Source organism: Vicugna pacos, chromosome 10, assembly GCF_048564905.1.
Source record: "Vicugna pacos chromosome 10, VicPac4, whole genome shotgun sequence".
Classification (NCBI taxonomy): domain Eukaryota; kingdom Metazoa; phylum Chordata; class Mammalia; order Artiodactyla; family Camelidae; genus Vicugna; species Vicugna pacos.
In genome coordinates this window covers 72,559,370-72,586,154 of record NC_132996.1, presented here as the reverse complement: position 1 = coordinate 72,586,154, position 26,785 = coordinate 72,559,370, and the positions used below count along the sequence as shown (strand labels likewise).

The 26,785-nt window shown below is 56.6% G+C and overlaps 1 protein-coding gene across 1 annotated transcript in view; it reads left to right on the top strand.

Moving 5' to 3' along the window:
• Positions 1 to 26,785, top strand: part of SHANK2 (SH3 and multiple ankyrin repeat domains 2) — a 490,743-nt gene that overhangs the window by 168,795 nt on the left and 295,163 nt on the right. Inside the window, exon 11 of the mRNA XM_072970511.1 lies at positions 11,023 to 11,089. Within this exon, the coding sequence (XP_072826612.1) occupies positions 11,023 to 11,089 (67 nt within the window). The remainder of the gene's footprint in view (positions 1 to 11,022; positions 11,090 to 26,785) is intronic.

Genomic DNA, 26,785 nt, shown 5'->3' with positions numbered 1-26,785 from the left:
CTCCGCCTTCTGGCTGCAGATCCCAGGAGATGACGATTTAGCCAGTGATGAGAACACAGGCAGCCTCTCCCCCTCACCCTGGCTCCAACTCCAGCGCCAGCCCAGCAGGGTGCAGTGGGACAGCCCCCGTGGGCGCCACAGCAGCGTGGCAGCATCTCCAGGGACCAACCGCCCACCACCAAAGCCGGGAGGCCGAGCAGAACGTCCAAATGGGGCAGCTCAGCGCTCTGGCAGCTTTACTGCTGTAAAAAGTATCCACAGGGGAGGGTGTAGCTCCGCGGTAGAGCACATGCTTAGCACGTGCAAGGTCCTGGGTTCAGTCCCCTGCACTTCCATTTTTAAAAAGTATCCACGTGCACTGACCCTCCCCCAGCCCTGGGCAGGAAGGCAGGAGTCCTTCTGGCACCGAGTTGGAGCCCAGCCCTGGACCAGGTGACAGGTGGAAAAAGACAGAAGTCCACTTGATACCTGGGCTCAGAGAATCACTTCCTCATCTGTAATGCAAACTTACTCACACAAACCGGGGGAGCCATAAAACAGACCAAATGCCATGCTCTGTGGCATAGGGCGTGGCAGATGGCTGTGCGCAGTTCATGGTGGCTGGGTGGGGGGTATGGTGGGTATGTGGATGGGTAGGTGGGTGGCAGGATGGATGGATGAGTGGCTGATTGGTGACTGGCTGGAATGGTAGGTGACTGGGTGAGTGGACGGATGGAAGGATGGGTGGACAGATGGATGGATGGATGGATGAGTAAAAGGATGGGTCAGTGGATGGAAGGATGGATGGATGGAGGTTTTGCACGTGGTGGTGGAGTCTCCCAGGAGGCCCCCTGAAAGGGACTGCCTGGTACCGGAGGGGTAGACATAGATCAGTAGGGAACTTCAGCAGGGCCAGTCAGATCGCCTCGCACGCACTTTCCTCCCCTACCTGCCTGTCGGGTTAACTTTCCTCCATCAAATCTTCCCAGGCCCCGAGTTCCCCCAGATCTTTCCTTTCTCCTTGTGTGGTATGGGGCCCCTCCACCGTGGTGAGCCTGACTGCATGCATCCAAGCCCTCACATTTCCCCGCGTTGGTCTTTAAGCCCCACAGAGGCAGGGGCACAGCATGTTAGGACACAGTGATTGCAGCCGTCCGGTTGTGGGATGCCCTCGAGGGGAGGGCGGGGGTTTTGCCGGGTCCCCAGCGTCTGGCACAAAGCCCGGCGCACAGTAGGTGTGCAGTAGGGCCGGCCTCCTCCGTTGACTTGGGGAGGGACGACAGGCAGGTGCTTGGTGAGGATTGGGGTGGTACGTCACATCACCTAGGGGACCCCAGGCAGAGAGGCAGACGACACCTGCTGCTGCTCCACACACAACCCCGACCCGCCTGGGCGCCTCCTAAACACGCCGGCCCCCGTGTGTGACCCCCAGGGCCCTTTGGCACAGGGCCTGGGCTGTTTTCAGGCGCCCACGACCGCGGCACCCCGAGCCTTTCCTCTGCTTACTTCTGAGTAGTGCCCCTGAGTCCGTAGAGGACGCTCGCTGTGGTCCAGGGTCTGCCCGCAGGAAACTCGCAGGTGTGGCTGAGGAGAGGGGTGCAGGGCCTGGGTGTGTGGGAGAACTCGCCTAATTCAGATGTAGATTGGAAGGGTTGAAATAAGCATCAGGAGCGAGGTGCTCTCGAGGAATTTGGGGCGCTGCCTCTGTGTTGGGCCCCCCTGTTTACAGAGGCCGGACATGGCTGCATTTGGAGGGGGAGTGCAGACGGGGCTCAGGAGAGCCCCAGGTTCTAAAGGGGACCATCCCCACCCCGCTGACTTCCTCCGGCCCCGTCAGAGCGCTGGGTGTGGGCACACAGCCAGGCTGGGACTCATGCGACTGAGAAAACGTCCAGGACCCGAGGTGTCGGGACGCAGGAGCCTGCACCCTGGGTCCGGCTGCTCACGGACAAGGCGGCCCCCACCACTGCCTCCCTGAGACGCCGGTCCTGCTCTGCTGTGGTGCTTCTGTGATGCCGGCTGGAGGCCCAGACCCCGTCTTCCTGTGCTCAGACTTCCTCCTAAGCCACGTTATCATGTCACGGGTTTCGAAAATCTTCTTCAGAGAGCATGAGACCCACTCAGGGTGAGCTGCAAGCATTTAAGATGCCAGATTCTGAGTTATAAAAACAGATGGAAAGCCCCAGCCTTGCCCCTGGGCCATTCGCGTCTTCCAGGAGGGAGCGCGTGCTCCGAGGTTTTGCTGCAGGGGGCTCTGCCGGGCAGCGTGGAGGGGCTACCTGGGCCCCTTTCCCTGAGCGCCGGGTGCTGCTCTGGGGACAAGGTGCGGGCTCCCCTCGCGCACGTTCCTGCACCCTCAGGACTTCCTACGACCTGGTCACCAGGGCTGAGCACCCCCAGGGACATCAGGCGGTGGGCTGCATCTGCCCTTGTCCTCCACACGGTGGTCTCAATGTCGTCCTTTCGGGCGGGGGCTCGTCAGCATCTGCAGAGGGTCAGGACTTCGCGGGGCAGCCCCTCAGCCTTCAGAACCCTGCCCGCTGTCACGGCGCGGACTGTGGGTGACGTCTGCAGTGCGTCGTGTCGCCACGAGGCAGCCCCCGGGCTTTGTAAAGTGAGCCGCTCCCCACGCTGCCTGTGTCTTGGGGCGAGAACTGCAGGGAACCCCTGAGGCACGAAGCCCAGCTCCAGGGCGGGAGTGTGGGGCGGGGACGCAGCCCCCTTTTGCGCGGGGAAGGAGACAGGAGGGGCTCCCGGCGTCCCCCTGGAGACCTCGGCCACCCCAGAGGAGAGGCGTGAAGACGCCATGGCTTTGTGTTAACATAACTCTTGGTCAAAAAGTCCGTGAAAGGCCTTTGTGCCTTCCCAGCCAACAAGTGTGGAGCTGATGACTGGGGGGTTCAGAGCGGGGGGACGTGTCTGCTGTAAGTGACCACTGGGGACCGCAGAACTGGCCCCCGCCGTCCGCGTTCTCCCGCACCCCTGCCCAGGCCCTGGAGTCGCCGGGCCAGGCTCTTGCCCTGGCTCCTCCCCATCCCTCGGGCTTCCCTTCTTCTCTTCTCTGCAGAAGCCCTGGCTCTTGAGACTTTCCTGCCTGAATTCCTCCCATGACCCGCCAGTCTGTCCCCAGCGCCACCTCCAACCTCCCCCAGCTCCGCCCCGGCCATCCTGCCTGTGGTGCGGCCGATGGGCCAGACGCCGGCCAGGAGCGCCCTGTCCGGGTGCCCCCGCCAGCACCCTCCCTGCGTTCCCCCGAGTGCTGACCCTGATGCTGGGTGACGAGTTAAGAAAGGAGGGGCCAGGCGGAGCCTCTTTGAGTCCAAAGGGGCTCCTTGCTGTCCTGGGCTTCTCCACACCCAGACATTAGCCCTCAAGTTGGATCCCTGCTTTTCTTTCTGGCGGTGCCCAGACGCCTAGTCTGGCACGTGTTCCTGGGCTGACGTTTGAAGCCAGGAGGGAGAGGGGAAGTTGAGTTAAGGGGCGGGGCAGGGGCGGGGGTGAGAACGTGTGAGCAGTGAGGGGCTCAGGTCTCACTTCCAGGGCCCTGAGGAGCCCGAAGGAGGCAGTGTCCCTCCCCACAGAAAGCATGTTTGCTTGCCGAGCATGTTTCAGGCCATTGTGCAGCTGCCTGGCTAACACGGCCTGCGGCGCGGGGCTTGTCGCAGGCCCTGGAGGACAGTTTGTCCTGCTAATTGTTCCCTGTGCTGCTGGTTTTCTACCCAAGTGTCTGAGCTGTGACTGCCCTACATGCTAACTTTTTAAAAAACGTCATCGTCAGGGAAGGTTATTTATAGGCGTATTCTGCGCCTTGGTGATCAGGTACAGATCATGGACAGGAGTGGCTTGAGCTATTAATAACACCTTGGCTTCAGCACTGCCCAGCTGTGTGATGCTGGGCGAGTGGCTTAACCGCTCTGTGCCTCGGTTTCCTCACATGTCAAGTGGAGATAATGGTGCCCACGTCACAGAGTTGTTAGGATCCAAGAGGGTTCATCCATGTGAAAGTGCTGAGAAGTGAGTGTGTCCACGTGAGGGCTGGAGAGACCTTATTATTATTTCATTACTGTTACTGGTATATGTGCCTGGAACCCAAGGAAACTGCCCCCAACCTTCCGCCTTCTGTGTGCATCCAAACCAGCCGCCGGACGCTTGCTGGATGACCCTGAGGTGCCCCGTCAGACCCGGTCCCCTCCCACACTCGCCTTGGGCACTTGGTGGGACGCCCAGGAGTGGGGCCATGCAGCAGGATGTCTCGAGGCAGCAGGTCTGGCAGGCAGCTGCTTCCTGCTTGAGAGGACTTTGCTGGCCTTGAGGTCGTCCAGAGAGAACAGGCGGGCAGTTGGCACAAAGGCACACTTGCGCCGTCCTCACTTGCGGTGCGGGCCCTGCTGCTCGGGCCGGCCCGGCTCAGCTCGCGCGGCTTCCGTGCTGCGCAGTTACTCCGTGTGCAGCTCCGAGAGCGTTTCTTTGGAAGCGTCAGCTCGGAATCGCTGGCTGCAGGTTGGCTTTCACGTTACATTCAGCGCCGTCCTGGGCGGGCGTGCACCGGGTGCAGACGTGTGGGTGTGCACTGGAGCGTCTGATGGCGGGTTTACGGTGGGGGCTCGGGGCACCTTTGTAACGAGCTGTCTGCAGCCTTCGTGTAAGTGATCAGTACTGATCATTGGAACCATAGAAACAGCAAACTTTTTAGGGCTTACTGTGTGCCAGGATTGCTCAAAACCTTTGCATTCACAGTCTCATTGAATTCCCACACCAAACCCATTTTAAAGCTGAGAAGACTGAGGCCTCTGGATTCACATCATGCCTGATTGTCACACAGTACAGCTGTGGAGGTCACACCCAGGCAGCCTGGGGCCACAGCCCCTCACCTCTGCGGCACCTGCCTGCCGGTGTCACGCGGGGCATTCGGCCTGTGGGAGCAGGTGCGCCGTGGGGAGCAGCGTCTCCTCTAGGGAGGGGGGCACCTCGGCGTCTGCCTCCATGATGGAAAGTGCCTCCCCGCCTACCTTCACCGCCACCAGAGGCAGCACTCCAGGCACCTGGACAAGATTACCCAGTAGCCACAGAGGGCTTGCCTGTGCCTGCAACCGTCCTGCGGCCCAGACAGGTCCTGCCTGTTCAGCCGGGTGCTGTCTGAGGCCCCCTCCCCGCCGTCTCCTTCAGGCTGGTTCATCCTGGCCCCCGCCGGCCCCCACCGGTGGAGGGCCGGCTGTCCCAGAGCTCATCCGTCTCCCCTAACACCTGCCTGACTGTTCGGGGTGGGTCTGCATTCTCACGCTTGACCTTCTCTCCTGCCGGTCCACACAGGTGGACTTTTGCCTTTTTAAAATTATGGTAAAATACATATAACATAGGTTTTATTATCTTAACCGTTTTTAATGGTGCAGTTCAGTGGCATTAAGGACATTGCTTTGCTGTTGTCACCACCTTCCAACCCCAGACCTCTTTTCATTTTGAAAAACTGAAATTCCGCCCCTATTAAACAACGACCCCCCCCAGCCCCTGGCCCTTACCCTCCTATGTTCTATCTCTAGGAATGTGACTCCTCTGGGGACCTGCTATGAGTCAGATCATGCACGATTTGTCCCTTTGTGTCTGGCTTATTTCACCGAGCATAATGTCTTCAAGGTTCATCCGTGTTGTAGCCTGTGTCAGAATTTCATTCCTTTTTAAGTTTGAATAATGTTCCACTGTATGGCTGGACCACATTTTGTGTATCCGTTCATCTGTTGGTAGACCCTTGGGTGGCCTCTGCCCTTTGATTATTGTGGGTAACGTGCTATGAATGTGCGTGTGCCCGTATCTGTTTGAGTCCCTGCCGTCTTAATCTGATGCTCAGGCTTCCATAAGGAAACACCATGGACTGGGTGGTTTCAGCAGCAGAAATGTGCTTCTCACAGCTGGCGGTCAGGGTGCTGGCAGGGTCAGGTCTGGTGGGAGCTGTCTTCCTGGCTTGCAGACGGCCTCCTCCTGCTGTGTTCTCACACGGCAGAGAGAGCAGGCTCTCTGATGTCTCCTCTTGAGGCGCACTGACTCGTCATGGGAGCCGCACCCTCGTGACCTCATCCAATCTAATCGCTTCCTGAAGGGCCCACCTCCTAAGACCATCACACTGGGAGTCAGGGCCTCAAAATATGAATCTGGGGGGGGGCACAAACATGCGGTGCATAACACTCCCCTGCTGGCTCCCCAAATTCATGTCTTTCTCACCTGCAAAATGGAGTCTTTTGAGCCCAACAGCCCCATAAGTCTTCGCATGTTCCAGCATCGACTCCGAAGTCTCATCTATGTATCATGTAAATCAGGTGTGGGTGAGACTTTGGGGTACAGTTCATTCTGAGGCCAGCTCCTCTCCAGCTGTGACCCCTACAACCAGACAAGTTATGTGCTTCCAAAGCACAGCACGGGGCCCAGCGGAGGACAGACATTCCCATTCCAAAAGGGGAACGTCAGAAAGCAGGAAGGGAAGGAAGGTGGCAGGTTTGAGCGAGTCCCGGGCCTGGCGAGGTGGCTCCACCGGACCTTGAGGCTGAGCGTTCCCTTTGGTTTGACGTTCCGTCTCTCGGGCCCACGGGGGCGGCGGCACCCGCACAGCTTGGTGGGGTGGTCCTTCCCCCAAGTCTCCTGGCATGGGCCCTCTGTCCTGTTGAAACCCAGGCAGTGGCCCCAGCACTCTGACTGGCATTCGGGGTCATGTTCCCCTCTGAAGAGCAGCACGTGTTCGCAGCTGAGTCGCTCCGTTACGCCATCCTGTCAAACCCTGCGAGTCTGACAGCCTGCCCTCGCTCCACCCTGCCTCTAACCCTTAGTGTAGACTGGCCTTCCCTCTGCGTGTCTCATCCGTACATCACCTCTTATTGTGCGATGGTCCAGCCACGCCCTCAGCATACTCCTCAGAGCCTGCTTTCTCCAGGAGAGGGTGTAGCTCAGCGGTAGAGCACGTGGCTAGCATGCACAAGGTCCTGGGTTCAATCCCCAGGAACTCCATCAAAAATAAATAAACCTAATTATCTCCCCTCCAGAACAAAGCAAAACAAAAAAATATATATTAAAAGAAAAAAACACGCTTTCTCACTTCCTGCAATGTGGATAGGCTATTTCCCAAATCTTCAAAATCTAGTTCCTTCTTGCTGAACAATTCTTCCTTTAATTCATCTCTCTTTTTGCACTTCACTGTAAGCAGCTGAGAGGCACCAAGACGTTCCTTCAGTACTTGGCTTGGAAATCTCCTCAGCCAAACATCCAAGTTCATGGCTCAAAATCTCTGCTTCCCACGAAACACCAGAACACAATTTGGCCAAGCTCTTGGCCACTTGTTAACAAGGATCACCTCTCCTCCTGTTGCCAGTGACCTGTGCCTCATTTCTGTCTGAGATCTCAGCGGCATGGCCTCTGACGTCCGTATTTCTGTCATGCACCTCAACTCTTCCAGCCTCTCCCACGACCCATGTCAAAAGCTGCTTCCACATTTTTAGGTATTTGTTACAGTAGCACCCCATTCTCAGTGTATGTACACACATACACACACACACACACGAGATTTTTCATTAGGTAGGCTGGGAAGCCCAAGATCTGAGGTTGTAACAACCTGGAAACACAAGAGGCGATGATGTAAGTTTCAGTCCCAAAGCTGGTGGGCTCGAGACCCAAGGAAAGGTGATGTTTTCCTCTGAGTCTGACGGCTGGAAAAGATCGATGTCCCAGCTCACAGTGTGGCAGCAGGAGTGCCTACCTACTCAGCCTTCTCCTTAGTCTGGTCTTCACCTGATTGGATGAGGCCCACCCACAGTGGGGAGGGCAGTCTGCTTTGCTCAATCTGCTGATTCAAATGTCCAGAAACACCCTCCTGGAAACACCCATGATAATTTCTAGCCAAATGTCTCAGCCCCCTGTGGCCCAGTCAAGTTGATGCACAGAATTAACACTTCTGCCTGCTTTCAGACCCTCTGGGTGTATGTGCAGAAATGGAATGGCTGGACCCTATAGTAGCTCTTATGTAGAATTTTTTTGAGGAAAACTCAACACTGTTTTCCACAGCGGCTGCACCATTTTACATTCCCACCAGCAATACACAGGCGTTCCAGTTTCTCCACATCCTTGCCAACCCTCGTCATTTTCTGTCTTTTGATGTTAGCCATCCTGATGGGTGGGAGTGAGTTTTGCTTTTGAGGTTTTGGCTGAAAGACAAGGAATGATTCTGGCCAGCTGTGCCCTAAATGGCGCTGGCTTATATGTTACGTGTAACCCTGCAGACCCTTCCTTCTACGTTCATGTCATAAATGCCAGCAAATTAGGTTGCCAGCTTCACAGGGCCTATGTGAGCCTCCCGCCTGGGGCCCTCACCCATCCTTGTTCTGTTGCAGGGACCCATGATCTGAAGCCTGGGTCCCAGGTGGGTGGTCACCCTCCAGGAGGCTAGCAAACCCTTCCGCCCAGGTTCTAGCCCTGCTCCTGCCTCTGCAGAACCAGGGGCTGCCTCCAAAATGGCTTTGGCTTACCCTCGCCCCAGTGGGCCAGGGAGGGGGCTGCTCCTGTCTGCGGCATCCTTGGAGGGCCCTAAGCATGAGGTGGGGCCCACAAGTTGAAATCCATGTCACTTCCAAGGCAGGGGTCTGGGGTCCCTGGGTCTCCTCCACAGCACCGCAACCCCCCACCTGCACGTGGAGCTGTGTCAGCTGGAGTTCTCCGGGGAACAGAGCTGGCAGCAGGGAGATATATCTGTGTACATTTAAGAGAGTCCTTGTAAGGAGTTGGCTTGGAGGATTGTGGGGGCAAGTCTGCAGTCGGAAGGGCAGGCTGGCAATTCAGGCAGGAGCCGATGCTGCAATCCTGAGGCAGGACTTCTCCTCCAGGAAATCTCCGTTTCTGCTCTGAAGGCCTCCAAAGGATTGGGGAAGGCCCACCCACATCATCGCTGGCAGCCGACTGGTAGTTGATGTGCGTGTCTGCAGGCAGGCATCTGAACGCCCACTCCTTGGGGGCTGGAGATAGCTGCCTCTGGGCCCAGGCCTCCCGTCTGGGGCACCGTGAACACCAGGAGGCCTGCCCACGGGGGCCCCAGTTCAGGTCTCCCCAGGGGGCCTGGGGCCACCCCAGGGACACGTGGCTTCACCTGCCTGGCTGCCTCCGCCTGTCAGGGATCACGAGGCCTTGTCACTTCAGTCAGCGGCTCTGTAGGGCTTGAGCTGGGCCGTTTCCTGTAGGCGCTGGTCCTGATGCTGTGTGCACCTATCACTCCATGGGTGGAGCTTTTCCCGCTGAAACCGGGTGTAGAGCTTTGAATGCCTTTCTCAGGCTTCCCCCTCCCTCGATTATGGGGACCGGCTCATGTCCGATCAGAGGAACGGGCGCCCCTGCTCCCCACCCCGGAGGTGCACGTTGGGACCGATCAGGCCTGCTGGACACAGGATGCTGGCGGTGGGGCTTTCTGGGCTTGGCCCCTTGATCTCCCCTCTGCTGTGCAGGTCACACCCGCCGTGGCCTTCCGGGCTGAGGAATCCCTCCCGTAGATTCTGGCCTCTGCGTGGTAGTGTGGCCAGGGCCCGGGAGAGGGGCAGGCTGGGGAGACGTGCCTCCGAGTGGGTCTGAGGGCCGATCGGTGATGTGGCTGCTCTTTTAACAATTGGCTCTGCCATTTATGAGACCGTGGATGGGCATGAGGGCGTGTGCTTCATGAAATCAGACAGAGAGACAAAGACTGTAGTGATCTCGTTGCTGAAATCCGGCCTGTGTACCCCACTTACCAAATTGAGACTTGAGGACAGAGCTTTGGATGCAGCAGAAAAGGCAGCTTTATTTCTTCACCTGGCGAAGGAGGTCACAGTGGGCGAATACCTCTTAGACTATTAGCCTCCTGGGGTGAGAAAGCAGGGGTTTTGTAGTAAAAGTTCAGGAGTGCAAGGGGCAGAGCTAGTTTCCGTAGAGATGGCGTACAGGGTAGCAAGTTGTTGCAAAGCCGCTCTTGTTTTTGCAGGTGCAGTGGTCCCCTTCCCTCTGCTGGGTGTGAAGGTCAACTCTGGCTTTGGGACTCTCTTAATATTCTTATTCCTAGAACAAAGGATGTGTGGGAAGCAGCTCCGTAGAAAAGAGCTCTGGAGGGAAACTTGTGCAGTTTAAAGTGAGGTTGATACATGCATTTAGTCTTTTAAGCAGCTGAGGCTGAGACCTGCAGCTCGAACAACAGGATAAAAGGAAGACACAAGCAGTCAAAAGCGACTGCAGATATGCAGTTGGGGCGAGTTATGAACAGCAAGATGCACAAAACAGCCAAATGCCGTTTCTGAGGTGTCAGGGTCAAGAGCAGGACCCTGAGCATGAGCCCTGCGCACAGCACCAGGAGGGGGTCGGGCAGACCACCCAAGCCTGCCTCCTCTCCCTCCCCACCCTGGGCAGCAAGAGCCTGAGAAATCCCCTTTAAACCACCGTACAGTTAAGCAGTTACAAACACCATTGCCGGTATCAGACGGGCACTGATGACAGTAGGGTCCTGCTCGGTTACGGTCTCACTTAGATGTGGACTCTGAAACAATCAAACTCATAGAAGAAGAGATCAGATCTGTGGTTACCAGAGATCGGTCAGGGAGGCGGAGGTGAAGGGATGGATGAAAAGGGTCGAAAGGTCCAAACTTCCAGTTATAAGAGAAATTAGCCCTGGGGATGTGACGCTCAGCACGGTGATGATCGGTGACACTGCTGTGTGGTATATTTGAACGTTGCTAAGAGTAGTAGATCCTACGAGTTCTCATCACAAAGAAAAACAGTCTTTGTAGCTGTGAGATGGTGGACGTTAACTAAACTTACTATGGTGACCATTTCCCAAAATGTCCAGGTCAAGTCATCATGCTTATTATATGCCTTCAACTTACACATAAACCTACGCAGTGCTGTGTGTCAACTGTATCTCAGTAAAACCGGGAAAAGAAAGGACTATCTCTTATTTAAAACTGAAGAGCTGTGGTTGGACTCATTTTGCTGTTACACCATCAGTGACGTCAGATAAGTTCTGCGGTCGGCACTTTAACGTGATTTCCGCTCTTGCAGGTGGCGATCATAGCCGGCAACTTTGAGCTGGCCGAATACATCAAGAACCACAAGGAGACGGACATCGGTGAGTAGGCTCGTCTCGGTTGAGCCCTGCTGGGGCTCCATCTTGGCTAACTGGTTAGATTGGTTCGGAGTGTCTGCTTTTGGTAAAACTTAACAGAAATCATAGTCCTAGCATCTCTTCTGCCTCTGTTCCTATGTTTCCTTAACTCCTGGCAGGGTTGGGGTGAAGGAAGACCTTAGACATTAGGCAAGGAAACTGGCCAGGCGGTGGGCAGTGGCTCTGGGGCTTGGCTGTCCATCCAGGAAGCAGATTACTCTGTAGCTAATTTAAGTGGGTTTACTGGAAGATTCGGTAATGTACACGACTCCATTTAAAATAAGAGATGGTGACTAAATGGGACAAGACTGGCAGAGGCATCCCCTCACCTCCCTCCGCCCGCTTCCCTCCCACCGTCCCCAGCGACTGTGCTGATGACCGCTCCCCTTTCTAGTACCCCTTGTGCCAACCAGGAGGACCGTCCCTGGGGCTCCTCTTCTTTCCCATCGCCCTGCCAGCGGCTGGGCCCAGTCTTGCATCTTGGAAGAGCCCGCTGGCCTGTTTCCTCCAGCCCCGGGCTTACACAGGACCTGCAGCGGGGAGCAGTCCCACTGGACCAGCAGCGGTGAGATTTCAAGGCGGCGCCGTCCCATCTAGGGGGTGGGCAGCGGGGCTCCAAGGCGCCTGGAGGAGGAGCCAGATGGCATCTGTGTCTCACCACCTGTGCCCTTCACCCCGTGTTTGGTGTTGGGGGGCGTGCGGAACTGTGCGTTTGGCTGTCGAGTCTTTATTGTGTCGGATGTGTGGCTGGCGCCCACCTGCCTCTGGGAATCGCACAGGGATGCAGAGCCAAATGCCTTGCTTGCATCATCCAGGGCCCAGCATCGCCGGGTGCTGACACGGTCCACCTGTGAGCTGGGGCCAATCACTTAACTGCTCTGAGATCCAGGCCTCCACCACGGCCTCATCGGCATCTCAGTGAAACGCATTAGGGAGATTGATGAGTTAACGTCCGCAAAGCGATTTAGAAAATGAACTGAGCTCTCCGAGTGCCAGCCACTCTTCCCACCACCTCCCTAATACGGGAGAGCAGTACAGTGGACAGGGCTGGCCTGAGGTCTAAAAATACCGGGGGCTGGGAAGGGAGTCGGAACTCCACGAGGCGGGGCAGGCAGCAGAGGAGAGCGGTACGCGGGCCCTGGGCTGCGGGGCTGTGCGCGCTGGGTGCCCGTCCCTCTGCGCTCCAGCGATGTAACACGCTTGCGGCCGCCCTAGTTATGTCCCCGGGCACTGCCCTTCCCTGGGGCCCGCACGCCGAGGCGGGACGCGAAGTGGCTTCCTTCCCCTGGCCTGCGGATTGGAGCTGAGAGAAGCTGGGGGCTCGGCGCCCTGTCCCCAAGCCCTGCCCTGCAGACTCACGCCCCTGCCTGCCGCGGCCACTAACCCGTCCTGCGCAAAAGCTGCCCATCTTAAAGCCCCAGGCCGGGAGGTCCTGGCTCGTCTGTCCCACTCTGAGGTATAAGTAGCTCCCCTCTCTGGGGTTCAAACACCTCTTTACAAGCAGAGATTTTCTTCTTTTTTTTTTTAGTTGAAGTATGATTGATTTACAGTGTTGTCTTAGTGTCTGGTGTATAGTGTAGTGATGAAGTTATACACATATATTCTTTTTCGTAGGTTATTACAAGAGATTTTCTTATGATGAAAGTCATACTGTTTGTGGGGTGAACACATTTTAGTTACCACTCTCCCGAGCTGATCAAGGATTTATTTAAACTGTGAAGGGCTTGTCAGGTCTTGAGGCAGGAGCACTCACCACGGGCGTGTGTGCCTTTTGTGGTTCACGGTGCCAGACTGAGGTTCGAGGCCCTCGTTCTGTATGTTTGTGGGTGCCCTCGGGCTCAGTGAGGGTGCGGGGTTGGGGGAAATTTTACAACCAGCGAGTCGGGGAGTCCAGGCATCTTGTCCAGCAGCCCGCCTGCACTGTGGGCTTTCCGCGGCATGTCCCAAAGGGAAAAGGTAGTCCGGAAAATCTGCTTCCTCGCCAGGTCCTTTCGGCATCGCCAAAGAAGGAAAAAAAGAGAGAGACCTCTTCTTTCCTCTGAGTCGTCTAAGCGTGTGTGATTGTGAACTAGCAAACTGTGCCGTTTAGGGCGATTCTGCTGAAAATTTCCCAGAGAGGCAATGAAGAGCGTGGAGGCTGTGGGTCCTTTGTGGATGTGAGAGCATCACTCAGTGTGTTCATTCTTTGAAGTAAACCCGTCACAAAGACCTCGATTCGGCGTGGTGTTAATGAAACCTCTGACACTGAACCTGGTCGTTCGCTCTGCGCCCTGCGGCCGCCCCAGCTTTGCTTCTCCCCTTGTTAGTTGAGTGTGTAGCGGGGCCAGATGTTGAGTGTGTGGCGGGGAGAGTCTGGTGCCATCCCTGGGTCCAGCCTGTGTGTTTATTTGCCCACAGGGGTCTCAGTCTGCGTGCAGCTCTGTGCCCGCTGTCTCCGAGAGCACCCTGTCCCTGGGTGAATGAATCATCCCAGGGAAAGAGCCAGCACTTCCTGAGCCTGCATGCCCAGCACCTCGCCTGCCAGCAGCATCCCGTCCCATCAGTTCCCCAAGTCCCGGCGCAGCTGGGGCCTCAGGAGGCCTCGCTGATGACGGGTGCAGTCTGAGAGCTGCCCTCTGGAGGAGGGATTGGAGGGCAGGAGGCAGGAGGACAAGTTTCGGGGTAAAACCACCTCCATGGGGCCACCAAAGGGGAGAATTCTGACTGTGAGACCTCAGACGTTATTAACCCCAAACTTTGGCACCATTGTCCCCTGGCTCCTTCCCATCCCGAGAATTCCTGCCTCCTGAGAAAAGCCGTCTGCTTCTGGCTGCAAGGGGGCGCCCTCTCCCCCCACTGTGTCTGATGCTCCCGAGAAGCCGTGGGAGGCGTGTGAACTAGCAGGTCCTAAGGGGGCTGCTCTCTCCCCTTGGCCACCATCTCTCCAGGACCATCTTCTCGGTGCATCCTCTTCCGTGTGGGCCCCAGCTGCTGTTGGGATTCAGAAACGTTTGTTCGTCCCAGGCCTGGCCCTTTAGGAGGTGATGACACAGAGAGTGATGTCCTCCTTGCCTCTCTGCCCCCTGGGTTCAGGAGTGGTGTTGAAAGGACTGCAGACCCCTGTACCTTCCAAGCTGGGAGCTGCCGGTCAACCGCTGTTCCAGGGAGACCGGTGTGCACCTCCTCAGAAAAGCACACTCCCCATTCACTCTGCCTTTGATGGCATGTCCCCACCACTTCCCCATGTCCCAGTCCCCAGGCGCCCCAGCTGCATTTTCATCCCCCACCCGCATCCCCCAGCAAGCCTGTGTTGCCGGCATTCGGTCCCCAGTCCCCTAGATGGGGGACCCGCTCCTAGTGTTAGAGCAGGCAGGTAGCTCGATATGAGCAGAGAAAGGGGGGCGCAGGCCATATGGCAGGAAACCATACACCGGGTGAACGACGGGGGTCCTTGGACAAACCAAGAAAAGCGGGACTGATAAGAAACCATACATTCTGGGTGGGCAAGCGTCCTGGAGGCAAAGAAAGGTGGGACAAGACAGGAATCTCCACCCTCCGATTCGTTCGTGATAGCTCCATCTGAACATAACCTTTTGTTCATCGTGACCTCACCCAACTTCCCAATCAAGGCTAAATAAGGACAGAACATCTGTCCTCCCCTCGGGGAGGTGGAGCTGGAATGAAGGTCAGGAAAGACGACCCCAGACCCCTCCTCGACGATGAATGTTCTGCCCGGTCATTTTTCATACCCATATAACCAGCCGTGCAAGAAACAGGGCAGCTACTCTGCTGGGTCTGCCCACTCCTTCCTTGAGAGCGAACTGCCTATCCCTTAAGAAATCCTTGCTTTGCTTTCTTGACATCCAGTCTCGTTCCTGAATTCTTTCTGCAACAAGACCAGAACCTTCTCACCAACAGCACTGTTTCTGTCCCTTCCTGACTTGCCATCGGAAACCCTCTGGCTCCCCAGCCCCCAGCAGCGTGTGCCAGGTTGGGTGCCTCTGGGGAGCTGCCTGCAGAGAGCCCGACCCAGTGGGTCTGGGGCGGCCCCTCCAGTGGTTCTGATGCTGCGTGTGTGAGCCCCAGCCCACCTCTGTTTCCCAGGACCCTCCAGGACTGCCTGTCCGCCCCCACCCCAGGGCGCTTGCTCACCACGTCAGGATGGGGCCACCGTAATGAAATGTCACCAACTGGGTGGCTTCAAACAACCAAAATATATTCTTTCACTGTTCTCGAGGCCAGAAGTCCAAAGTCAAGGTGTGGGCAGGACTGGTTCCTTCTGGAGGCTCAAGGGGAGGTTGGACAGCCTTCTGCTGGGAGCTGGAACCTGGTTGTACAGGCGCCACGCTCCTATCTCTACCCCCGCTTCACACGACCGCCCTCCCTGCTTGGGGTCTCAGACCACCTCTCCTGCGTCCAGTATGGACGCCAGTCTTTATGTTTAGGGCCCACCCTCAGTCCAGGGTGATCTCGTCTTGAGATCCTTAAATGAATCACATCTGTGAAGACCCTACTTCCAAATAAGGCCCCAGTGATGGGGTCCAGGGGCGAGGACCTGGACGTTCGGTCCACTTGGTCTTTTGGGGCTGCTGTTCACCCAGGTGGCTGTGTGACTGTCTCTCTGGGCTGTTACCTTCGTAAAGATGGGTGGAGTCTGCCTTCCCTGCAGTGCCTGGCGCATAGTGGGGCCTCAGTAAATGTCTGTTGAGCAAGTGACTCTTCCCCCGCCAGGGCTCCCGCTGCACGGTCACCCCCCCCCCCTTTTGACATAACATCCTGGTTTGCCGGCACGTGGTGTTGGGCGTCAAGGCTCAGAGCACCTGTGGGCAAATCGGTCACCAATGGGACGCCTTTGCCAGGGTGTCGTGCTTCCTCCCTCCCAGGGCAGCCGGAGAGGAGGAGGCAGGGGGCAAGAGGGGGCGTTGGGGCAGTGTTCTTGCCCTCATGCCAGTGGTCCTGGGGCCACATAGGAGTGGGGGTCTCCGGTCTGTCCTGTGGGAGTCTCCCCAGCCACTTGGCTTTCCTGTTCCAGCTCTGTGGCTTGGCTCCCCTGACCCCACATCCTCTGTGACCAGGGAAGGTGCTGTTGGAGCCTGTCTTGGTCGGAGCACATCTTTTACCTGCCCCCAGACTCTCAGGCGGTGGGCATCTGGTCTGGCTGCTGGGGAACAGCTTGTCCCCCGTGGGCCATCGGTCTGGGATTGCAGCCTCGGGAGTCACGGTGCGGGAGCTGGAGAGGAGTGGAATGGGGGCCTTGTTTTGACTTTCTGAACTTTAGCAAACCGTGACCTACAAGCTACCCCACAGCACAGGAGAAGTAAGGCAGAGCAGGGACTCGTGTCCCGTCCTGCGGCTGTGGGCTGTTGCCTCCGTCCGGACGTGCCCGTGGTGCTTGCTTGCAGACTTCTGTTTATCAGACATTTGGTGGGGCTGGGACAGCATGCTGGAGGACCCAGTCTCACTTGTCAGGATTCTGATCTCGGAGGAAATGAAGGTAAGTCTCACCTTCACCTAAACAGGGCTGGGTTGCGTTTTTGAAGACGAACATGGTGGGAGGGTCCCCAGATTCCAAGTTGGGCGTGGGGTTGATTTAGACGCATCGAAGTGAATAAATTTAAACGCTCAGCGTTTTCCTGACTTTCGACATCCAGCCTAATCAATGGGGTGCTTGTCTTTAAAGTCCGTATAACAGTTCGTGTTCCCTGCCTGGGGCCCGTGGGTCCTTTGTTTCCCAGACATTGAAAGAAAAATCAGGGCACTTAAGAGGCTCCGATGTGACTTCAGGGGGAAGACAGTAAATGTGTCAATACCAGGAGGTGATTCACAGGCACTTCAAGGTCTGTAGAATCCGGAAGTGGATCCGGAATGCTGTGGGGATAAGACCCTATCCCTTTAAAAGGAGATTACATCGTGTCGTGAAGCGCTCCGTTCACAGTCGAGCCAGCATGCACGTTGCTCCTGCCTGCTGCTGTGGTTCCTTTTTTTTTTTTTCCTTCCCCTTTTTAACTCCGTTCCTCTTTAAAAAATTAAATGTGACCTCCATTGGGTTATTTTATTTGCCAACTCGGAGAAAGTGATGGTTTAGAAGCGAGCGCGAATTCCAAAGTTAATCCTGCCTGTTGCCATCCAGGGCTGAGCCGTGGCTGAGTCCATGAGCCCAGCAGGTCTTAAAAGCTTTTGCCATCGAGCGTCTGTGATGGCTTCTGTAGGATGGAGGTCCCCCAAAGCAAGGCTGCTGGGGAGCTGGGGAGCTCGAGTCCGAAATAGTCATGCAGAGATTAAGCATGTTGGAAGCTGATAAGCGTTGGACTGGGATAACCTATTTTTTACAACCTTGGTTATTTTTGTTTTTGCCCGGCTCTGTGGGGGAGCTGCACTGTCAGATGGATTAAATGACATGGGTTGTTCTTCTTCCGCTGAACAAGGTTTGTTTTCATACATCTTGTCCTTCTGCAGTGATGGGGAGAGAAGCGCGAGGTTTTTGTTTTTTCAGGATGAAACCCATTGAGCTGATGTGTGAGTTTGGGTGTCTGATGAGCCGCCTGAGGGACGCTTGGATACTGTTGCTAGGTTCCGAGACCGAGTGCCTATGTAATTGTGCTTTCGCGATGTATAGATGATGGAGAGAGGGTGGTGTTTTCAAACAGATTTTTTTAGTGCATTATTTGAGGGGGGGTGTTTATGTGTGAGAATGTAAAATCCGTGCTGGTATCGAGGCATGATTCTTTTGCGGAAGAAAAAAATACCTGTTTGGTAGCTGTCACCTGCTGTGAAATAAAATAGATCTGATTTGAAAGAAGTATTCAGATTTCCTGGCATTTAGACTGGACAGTGTGCTACTTACCATGAAACGCAGGCGATGATATTAAGTAAACACGGCGTCCTTTGTTTGCAAGGAGAGCCGGCTGGTCCTGGGGAAAACTCACCCTTCTAACCTGTTTCATTTCAGCAGATCAGCTCACGCGGGGCCAGCGGTGTTGCGTCTCCCCGCTCCGAGCCTTGGGAACGAGGCTCCCCAGGGAAGGCGGGCTAGTCTGTTACCCAGAGTGATGCAGCCATCGCAGCTGCTGCCTGCATTCCCAGAGAACGTTTTCAAAGCCGGTTGCTGAGGGGGGAAGGCGTCCTAAAGCCCCAGCAGACACAGCCGCCTAAGCGGATGTGAGCTGTCACCTGGCACGGCTGATCCTGCTCCTGTGTCCCTCCCTCTCGGGGCTGAGGGAACCGGTTCCCCGTCCGCCCCTGCGCGCGTGGCTCCCCCCGGCCGTGTCCGGGCGCCGCCTGGGTCTCCATCTCCTCCTCCTGGTGTCTGGTCATGTGCTGCCGCTGCAGCGCCCCCCCGCCCCACGCATCGCAGTCACATCCCCAAATCCTGACCTGCCAGGAGGCGAGCTAAGGCGATGCCCGTTTGTGACTCCGTGCGGTGGCTCTTGTGTTCTGCTGGGATGGCGTTTCTGTGTGTGGCCGACTCTCGACTCCGCTGTCCGGTGCGTGTCCACTGGCGATCCTCCGTGGCCTTGGTCTGTCCAAGATGCTGTGTTCACCGTCATTGCACTCCCGGGGACACTTGGTCCTGATGGTGCAGCCGTGGCCGTGAAACCGTGACCTCCTGTCCCACTGTGTCCCCTCTGCTTTGTTGTCATGGGCCGTGTTCTACCCCTGAGGCTCCCCCAGGCCTCCCGAGCCGCCTTTTCACTCGCTGCCCGAGGGAGGCCGGGCTGGGGACATGTCCAGAGGAAGTCCCATGCAGTGGAGGTGCGGCTGCTGGAGAGCATGTCCCACCAGAGATGCTCTGAGAATCCACCCACCTGCCCCCACGTGTCTCGTCCTTCCTGTCCTCTGGTTGAAGGAGTCCCCAGACCTGAGCCTTTCCCGGCTGCTTGCTTCCTGGTCCCGGGCAGTTTGGGAAGACCGCTCCCCCACTCCATCCCCTGCAGAAGGACGGATGCCCCAGAGACCCGCCGTCTCCCTCAGACCCTCAGCCACAGTCTCTGCACGTTCCTTTCAAGGGAGGCACATCCTTGTGCCGTGGTCCCTCTGTCACAAACACTGTGTAACGCCACCCACGTTGTCTCCCAGTGACATTCATAGCTAATGTAACCTGGCACACGCGTGTAAGTTTTAACAGTCGACGTAAGGTCCTAACTGTCCTGTAGGGAACAGGAAGCCGAGGGGAGTGGAGGGGGCAGTGATCTGCCCTTCCCCGAGGGGGCGCCCCGTGCAGGGTGGATGCTGGCCCCGTCCATGCACACATGCCCTCAGATTCAAGAGCAACTCGGGCAGCCGTGGTACCAGGAAGGCTCTGCTGCCGCATGACTGCGGTTTCCTGAGTCATGAGTGCCTCTTAGCAAAGTTCTGGGCCAAACACCACATAAGCCCTTTTACTCACGTGTAGCAGTTGCATTTCTGGAATATTCCATGCATATCCATGCCAAAGGATGTGTGTGTGTGTGAGTCAGGATAAATGCGTTTGTATCTACATGAATGTCTGGCGGGTCATTCACATTCATTCAGACCCTCCCACGACTGCTGGACGTTTAAGGAGTCTGGCCCCAGCCCACCCCATGTGACAAGTACATCCCCAGCCACTGACGCCTGCACACCCCCGAGGCGCCCGTGGCGGAGCCCGCATGGGAAGCGTGCTCCCGGTGCTGATGGGTTGGGGCCCGGGCACAGCGGGGAGGCGGGCTCTCCTGACCCCCAAGTGCCCGCTGCGGCCACTCTGCCCCCGGCAAGTCTTGGGGTCACTGTTCTCTAACCAGGGGTCTCCAACCCGAGGGCTTGCTTCCAGGTCTCGGGACCTCTGCAGTCGTGGGGGGTCCCGGGGTCTCCAGGGCTAGGACTTTGTGTCCCTGCTGAAGGGCTGGTCTTCCAGTCGTCAGGTCTCTGCAGGTGGGCCTTCCAAGGAGAGCAGCCCGTGGCCGCTTCCAGCCTGGTCTGTTAGTCCGAGCCATTTTATCCAGGAAAACCAGCTTCCCTGCTGCTCCGAGACATGCATTCATCTGTGGCTTGTAGGCTGAGGAACAGGGATACTTACCTCTAGCTCACTCCATGAGGGCTTCCTGCCTCTTCCCATGGAAGCAGCCCCGCCTCCGCTCCCCCTCTTCCATCGGCTGACCCTGCTGGTCCTCAGTATGTCCCTCTAGGGGTGTTTCTCAAACTGGTGAGTTACATGCGTCTATATCATTGACGAGGGATCCAGGTCAGTGGAAGGAGCCTTGGAGCTCTGGAACTCTCTGTCCACCCCTAATTCCCACGTCTGGAGAGAAAGTCTGGTGGGACCTCCTGAAAAGAGAGCAGTCCAGGCTCCTTGGAGGGTCACCTCTGTCTTAAGATTTGCATCCCCCCCCACCCCTGTCTTCCTGGTGGAGGCTGTTGAAGATCAGGGTGTTTTAAGAAGTAATTGTCTTTGAGGGCTGACACTGGGTGACCCCGGGGAAACCCAGATCAGAGTGTGAAGGCATCCAAAGGAAACTTACAGACCCCTCCCAGAACCGCAGGCTGCCCCCGGAGGTCCGCACTTGGCCTGAGTTTGAGGGGCAGGCAGGAAGCTTCCTTCTCAGCCCGATGCCTGTCATCAGGGAGCAGTGGGGACCCCGACTGGTCACCCCACATTCTGTAGATGGGAACTATGAGATTCAGGGGACAAGGGCTCTTAGAGGCATCTTCCTACCCCTGCCCAGGGTGCTCCCTGTGGGGTCAAAGGACCAGCTAGACCAGATGGCCCTCAAGCTGCCCCAGGTATGTGCCCCCAGGCCGTGCTAAGACCTGTCCGCTTCCAGGGAGAAGTTCCTTGCTGTCGTCAACCTTTCCTTCCAGCCCTGTCCACGCTGCCCCCTTTCCCGGAGCACCTCCCAGGGAGGTCTCCTGGGGCCACCCCCCCGCCTTCCCTGCAGTCTTCCCAGCAGGTCCCCGCCCCCAGCCTTCTCCCATTTGCAGGGTTCCCTTCCCTTTCGGAGTAGAGGCTTATTTCATAGAAATCAGGGTGCACGGTCCCCTGGGCTGCATGGGGAGCTCCCGAGACCAGGCTTCCGGCACCCGTAGCGCCAGCTTCTGGGACCTTACTTGTCCCCGCAGGGCTGCCAGGCCCAGGGTGGCTAAATGATGATCTAGCAGTCGGAGTGCCGGGGCTGAGACTCAGTGGGTGGCAGTTCCCCAGACGTGTGTTGAGCCTCAAACCCTGGGAGCTTCCTTCACCGCTGCCACGAGGGTGCTGCATCCCGTCTGGACTCTGCTCTGCCCTGACCCCTCACCTGTGACCTTCCGTTGTGGGGTCCCTGAGACACCAGGCCTGGGAGTGACTGCAGGGACCCCAGATAAAGTCCTGAGGCCAAGAGAGGGGGTCCCATCAGTTCTCAGCGAGCCTGGCAAATCCCCACGTGGCCTTTAGGGAACTGCACGCTCCCGGGACTTCTGGGCTTTGTGGCGTAGAACCACCTGGAGCGTGCACGTTTCAGCTGTGTCGGGAAATAGTCACGGGAGTCTTCCCCGTCACTAAGACGCAACAGCAGCTGGGTGGTGGAACCCAGAGGAGCACTAGCCCGGCTGCCAGAGGGTGCAGGGCCCGTCCGGACCCTCCGTGGTCCTCGGGGGACGCCCAGCGTCTCTCCCGGCCTCAGAGCGCTGTGTCTGCTCTCTGTCCCGGCTGCACTGGGGTCCTTTCCTGACGGGGGCTGAGCCCGAGTTCGGGCAGAGAGAGCTGCGCGTCCTTTCTCGAAGTTCTTCGTGGGTCTGCACTGTCTGAGCCTCATATACGGGCCGAGGGCTGGGACGACTGTGGGGTGGAATTCAATTGAATGCAGAAGAGGTTTCTATTCTGGTTAATGAGCATGAGTGGAAAGACTTTAAGGAAGTTTTAGAGAAGGAATTCTTAAGTGGTGCTGATTTTAGCCGAGCCAGAAGGGACACGTTGAGGCGCTAAGGAAGCATCAGGTTGTCAGAAATGAGGCAGAAGAGAAAATCATCCCATCTGGGCTTCCGGGGTGATGAGTGTCACGTTTTCAGTCATGCAGGTCCAGACACAGAGCAGTCAGTGTATGCTGGTCCCTGGGGCCATCGGTCACACAGGCTGCCCTGACCATCGAAGCCACCAAGATGAGGGCATCTCCAGGGAAAGGAAAATAAACAGCCTCAGGAAGTGTCCTCCTTCCCCAGGGCCAGACCCTCAGGGGGCCCACGGGGGTCTTCCGAGGGAGAGCTGGTAAGGAAGGACGGCCAAGGGGACCTGGAGGGACAGGATTTGGTCGGAACTGGGCTGAGGGCAGGGAGCTGACCCTTCCCTTAAATTGTGCTGCTTTCATTCATCATCGGCCAATGGCCGGTTCTAGGTGATGTGGTCACCCTGCAGCCAGTAGGGTGGGGGAAGGATGTCACACCAAATGGAGAAACAGACAAGGGCAGGTGGCCAGTGCTGGTGGACATAGTAGGTGGTTACTTCGGAAATTTGGCTCAGACAGCTTGATGGCTTACCCAGGACCGCACGTCATCTTAGGGGTGAGTTTGGGGTTTAAGCCCAGGTCTCCCGACTCTGCCTCTTGTCCATCACGTCCTCTGCTTTCTCGCAGTTTTCCAGCTAGTGGAAGACAAGTTTGATGTGGATGTGCTCCAGAAGGGGAAACAGTTTTAAGACCCCCGTGTTTCGCTCCCTTTGTGATGAATTTATCCATGTCCTTTCTGGTGCCCAGAACAGAAACAGAAATATCAGTGAAGAAGAGTGATGACAAAATCATGCGGCCAGAGGGGCAGGTGGGCGGGTGGTGATCTCTGTTCACTTCTCACTGCTGGAATCTGTGGCTCAGCCAGGCGGACAGCTCCCAGACAGCACCAAGAGCTGGTGCGAAGGGCTCTGGGTCCTGGGATTCTCCACGGCCTCGAGGGGAAGGGTCTTTGTCAGCGCTCCGATGGACCAGGCTGAGACATAGTGGGAGCACCGGGTGGCCATGCCTTTGGCCACAAGAGAGGATGTCCTGCCTCTGGACGCTGGCTGGGCGGGATTGCTTCAGTGGAATTTCAGCACCGCCCCGCGGAGCTGGGGGTGCCCGTGTGGAAGTGTTACGCGTGTGCGTTGCCCTGCAGCGCCTTGCGCAGACTGGGCATCCCACAGACGCTGGGTGCCGTGCTTAGACACGCATGTGCTTTGTGGTGAAGCCCTGCCTCCCACCCCTCCCAGACCCTGCCATCTCTCTGGTCACACTTGTTTCTGTTTGACGATGGTCTGCCCAGTGTGCTGACCACAGGTCAGTGGTGCTGGGAACAAGCCCAATTTTGTCTTCTCCGTGGTGTCACCACCTCGTGTCCTGATCCTATGAGACGCTCATAAACAGGAGCTGAGTTTTATGTAAACTGGCAGCAAGTTTGGGAGCACAGTTGAGAGCGAGGGGTGGCTGTGGTACTTGGTCCAGGTGACCGGTGTGGGCCCTGTCCTCCCTCGGGCTCTTTGCGACGATTCTGTAGAAGGGAAGCATCCCAGGTGGTTCTGCTCAGCATCCCTCTCGTGAAATAGCCCTAGATGTTGGCAGCGTCTGCCTGCCCTGAGTCACTGGCTGAAGGATCAGGGATCCCGTCCGCTTCCCGCCTGAAATCTGCCTTTTCCGTTTCCTTGTTTTGCTCGTTCTACGTCTCTGGCCGCTGCGTCCTCTGGTCTCACGCGCAGAGGCTGCTCCTGGGGGCTGGCTAAGGCTCAGCCTTTGGGAGACCGACCTCCTGCTGCTGCTGGTGGGTCTTCTCAGAGAATGTTAACGTTGTCAAAGCGAATCGTATCAAATTCATTTAAAGGTCAAGTTCATAGCCCAGTGCCTCAGAATAGTCTCTAAGTTCTGGGGTGCGCAATTGTCACGGCAGTGGTTCTCTCGGGAGCTGCGTTGGTCCAAACGGCAGGCCTCGCCTCCCTTGGGGGCCGCCGTCCAGCAGGCGGAGGTACCGCATGGACTGGGGGACTGGCTCACTGTCTTTAATCTTTTTAACGGTTGGGGCTGAGTGGAGTTAATGACTGTGTAGTGGGGATGAACAGCAGAGATGTGCTCATCCTGCCCTGAAGAAATAGGTTCTTTGGGATGTCGGGCTCCCTTCATTTCGGTAAACCAAGAGACCCCAAACTCTTTGCCAGGTTCAAGCATCACCCCAGATTTCAGCACCAAGCGAAGGAGCCTGTGGCACTTAAGACAATGAGGGCTGAGAACGGCTGCGGATCAGTTTGTAGTGGCCAAACTGGGAGTGAGAAGGCTCAGTCGGTGTCCAGGGCTCGGAGGAGACCCACCAAGAGTGGTATGAACATGTCGCGGGGACAGATCCCCGCTTCCCGTGGCCTGTGGCCCCTGTGCGCCTGTGGTCTGTGGAGGGCTCCCTGTTCACCCGCCATCCCCACCCGCCCCTCCTGGAAGAATCCTTGTCTTTTCCACTCCCTCCCTTCCCCCCACCCCGAGGCCCCGGCTCGCAGCCCCTCCTGCTTGGTTTTCCTCCTCACGCACATCTTTTGTCTTTTTTTAAATTGGAGTAGAGTTGATGTATGATGTTGTGTTAGTTTCCGGTGTACAGCAGAATGATTCAGTTGTGTATATGTATGTTTTTTTCATATTCTTTTCCATTATAGGTCATTACAAGATACTGAACATAGTTCCCTGTGCTGTACAGTAGGGCCCTGTTTATCTGTTCTGTATATGGTAGTTTGTATCTGCAAATTCCAAACCCTCTTTCCCCACTGGTAACCACAAGTTTGTTTCCTGTGTCTGTGAGTATGTTTCTGTTTCATAAGTAAGTTCATTTGTATCATTTTTCTTAGGTTCCATGTATAAGTGATATCATATGTTATTTGTCTCTGTCCGGCTCACTTCACTCAGTGTGATCATCTCTAGGTCCTTCCATGGTGCTGTAAATGGCATTATTTCACACTTTTTTATGGCTGAATAGTATGTACATACCACAACTTCTTTATCCAGTCATCTGTCGATGAACACTTAGGTTGTTTCCATGTCTTGGCTACTGTAAATAGTGCTGCTGTGAACACTGGGGTGCAGGTGTCTTTTTGAATTAAGGTTTCCTCTGGATAAATGCCCAGCAGTGGGATTGCTGGATCACAGGGTAAGTCTATTCTTAGTCTGGAGGAATCTCCGTGCTGTTTTCCATAATGGATGCACCAATTTACATTCCCACCAGCAGTGCAGGAGGGCTCCCTTTTCTCCACAGCCTCTCCAGCGTCTGTCGTTGGTGGACTCTTTAACGATGGCCGTCCTGACCAGCGTAGGTGATACCTGATTGTGGTGCTGATGTGCGTTTCTCTGGTGATTAGCGATACTGAACATCTTTTCATGCATGCATGTGTGTTTTTCTTCCTTTTCTGCTGTGCACCCTCCTCTGCAAACCTCAGGGTTGGGAGCAGGTACCTGTAGGGCAGGGCGTCTCCACTCCCGAGTCCGCTCCCCACCCTACCCCGAGCACCCTGTCAGCCAGCGTGACGGCTGCCGGAGAGATGCGTGATCCACACCCTTTATGCGAGACAAGATCTCAAAAGTGAAAGCTTGTTCATATCTCACTGGCAGTCAGGCTTGACCTGAGCTGATTTGAGGCTATTTATAGCCTTTATTTACCCTACTTGGTGTGATTATTCATCCATCCCTGGCAGGAATCTGCACGTGGTTGATTCTGGGACCCTGCCCAGACCCACCAGTGGCAGGATGTGTGTGTGTGCCATGACCGTGACAAAGCCGGGCGTCCCAAAAATACCAGGACACCCCACGGTTTGCAGAGGTGGCGCCGTGGGTCTGTATCTGCTGAATAAACGAAAGAGTTCTCAACCTTAAAATGACCCTGGGTTGACCCTTTAAGGATTCCGAAGGATCCAGATGGTGTTGCTACAGAGGATGGGGCGCGTCTTTGCTTTAAATATTGAAGGAAATCTGATATAGAAATCACAGAGGCCTTCAGAGAACCTCTCAGTCAAGTTCAAACAAGGACTTTGCCTCTTCCCCTGTGCACCCCACCCCCTCGTGCCCCCACCGTGTCCGCAGTTTCCCAGAGCCCCGCAGGGCCCCGGGAGTGCCGGGCGGGCCTCCCCCTGCACTGTTTAGAGCTGCTTCTCTTCCCGTCTGAGACACCGTTGTTTCTACTCCTCGCAGTCCATTTGCCTTTCCTGCCTGGCTCATTTCGGCAGATGTGTTGAGAAATCTGCAGGGTCTGGGGCCAGGGGCTCACGGCATCTGTGAGAGACAGATGGACAGACGTGGACTCCGTGAGGAGGGTGCCCAGGCCCAGGCTGTGCGGGGCATCTCAGCGAGGGAGGTGTGGCGCCCCAGGTCCTGCTGTGCCTTGTTCTGCCCTCCCCCAACCCCCGGCACCCCCCACCCTCCATGCTGGCGGCTGGCCTCTGCTCGGGGCCTCAGCCCCCCAGCCCTTCGGCCCCACAGCCCCACCTCCTGCAGCATCTGCCCACCCAGGTGCCCCAGACCCCTCGATCGGTCAGTCTGCCGTCTGTAATGGGCTGAACTGTCCCCAGAATTTGTATGTTGGAATGCTAACCCCTAGTTCCTCAGAATGTGGCCTTATTTAGAAATAGGGTCTTTACGGAGGTACCCAAGTTAGGCCGTTAATGTGGGCCCTGATCCAGTAGGGCTGGTGTCCTTATAGAAAGGGGAGATTTGGAGACAGACTTGCACCCCGGCATGCAAAGATGAAGGCCGAGACTGGGGTGAT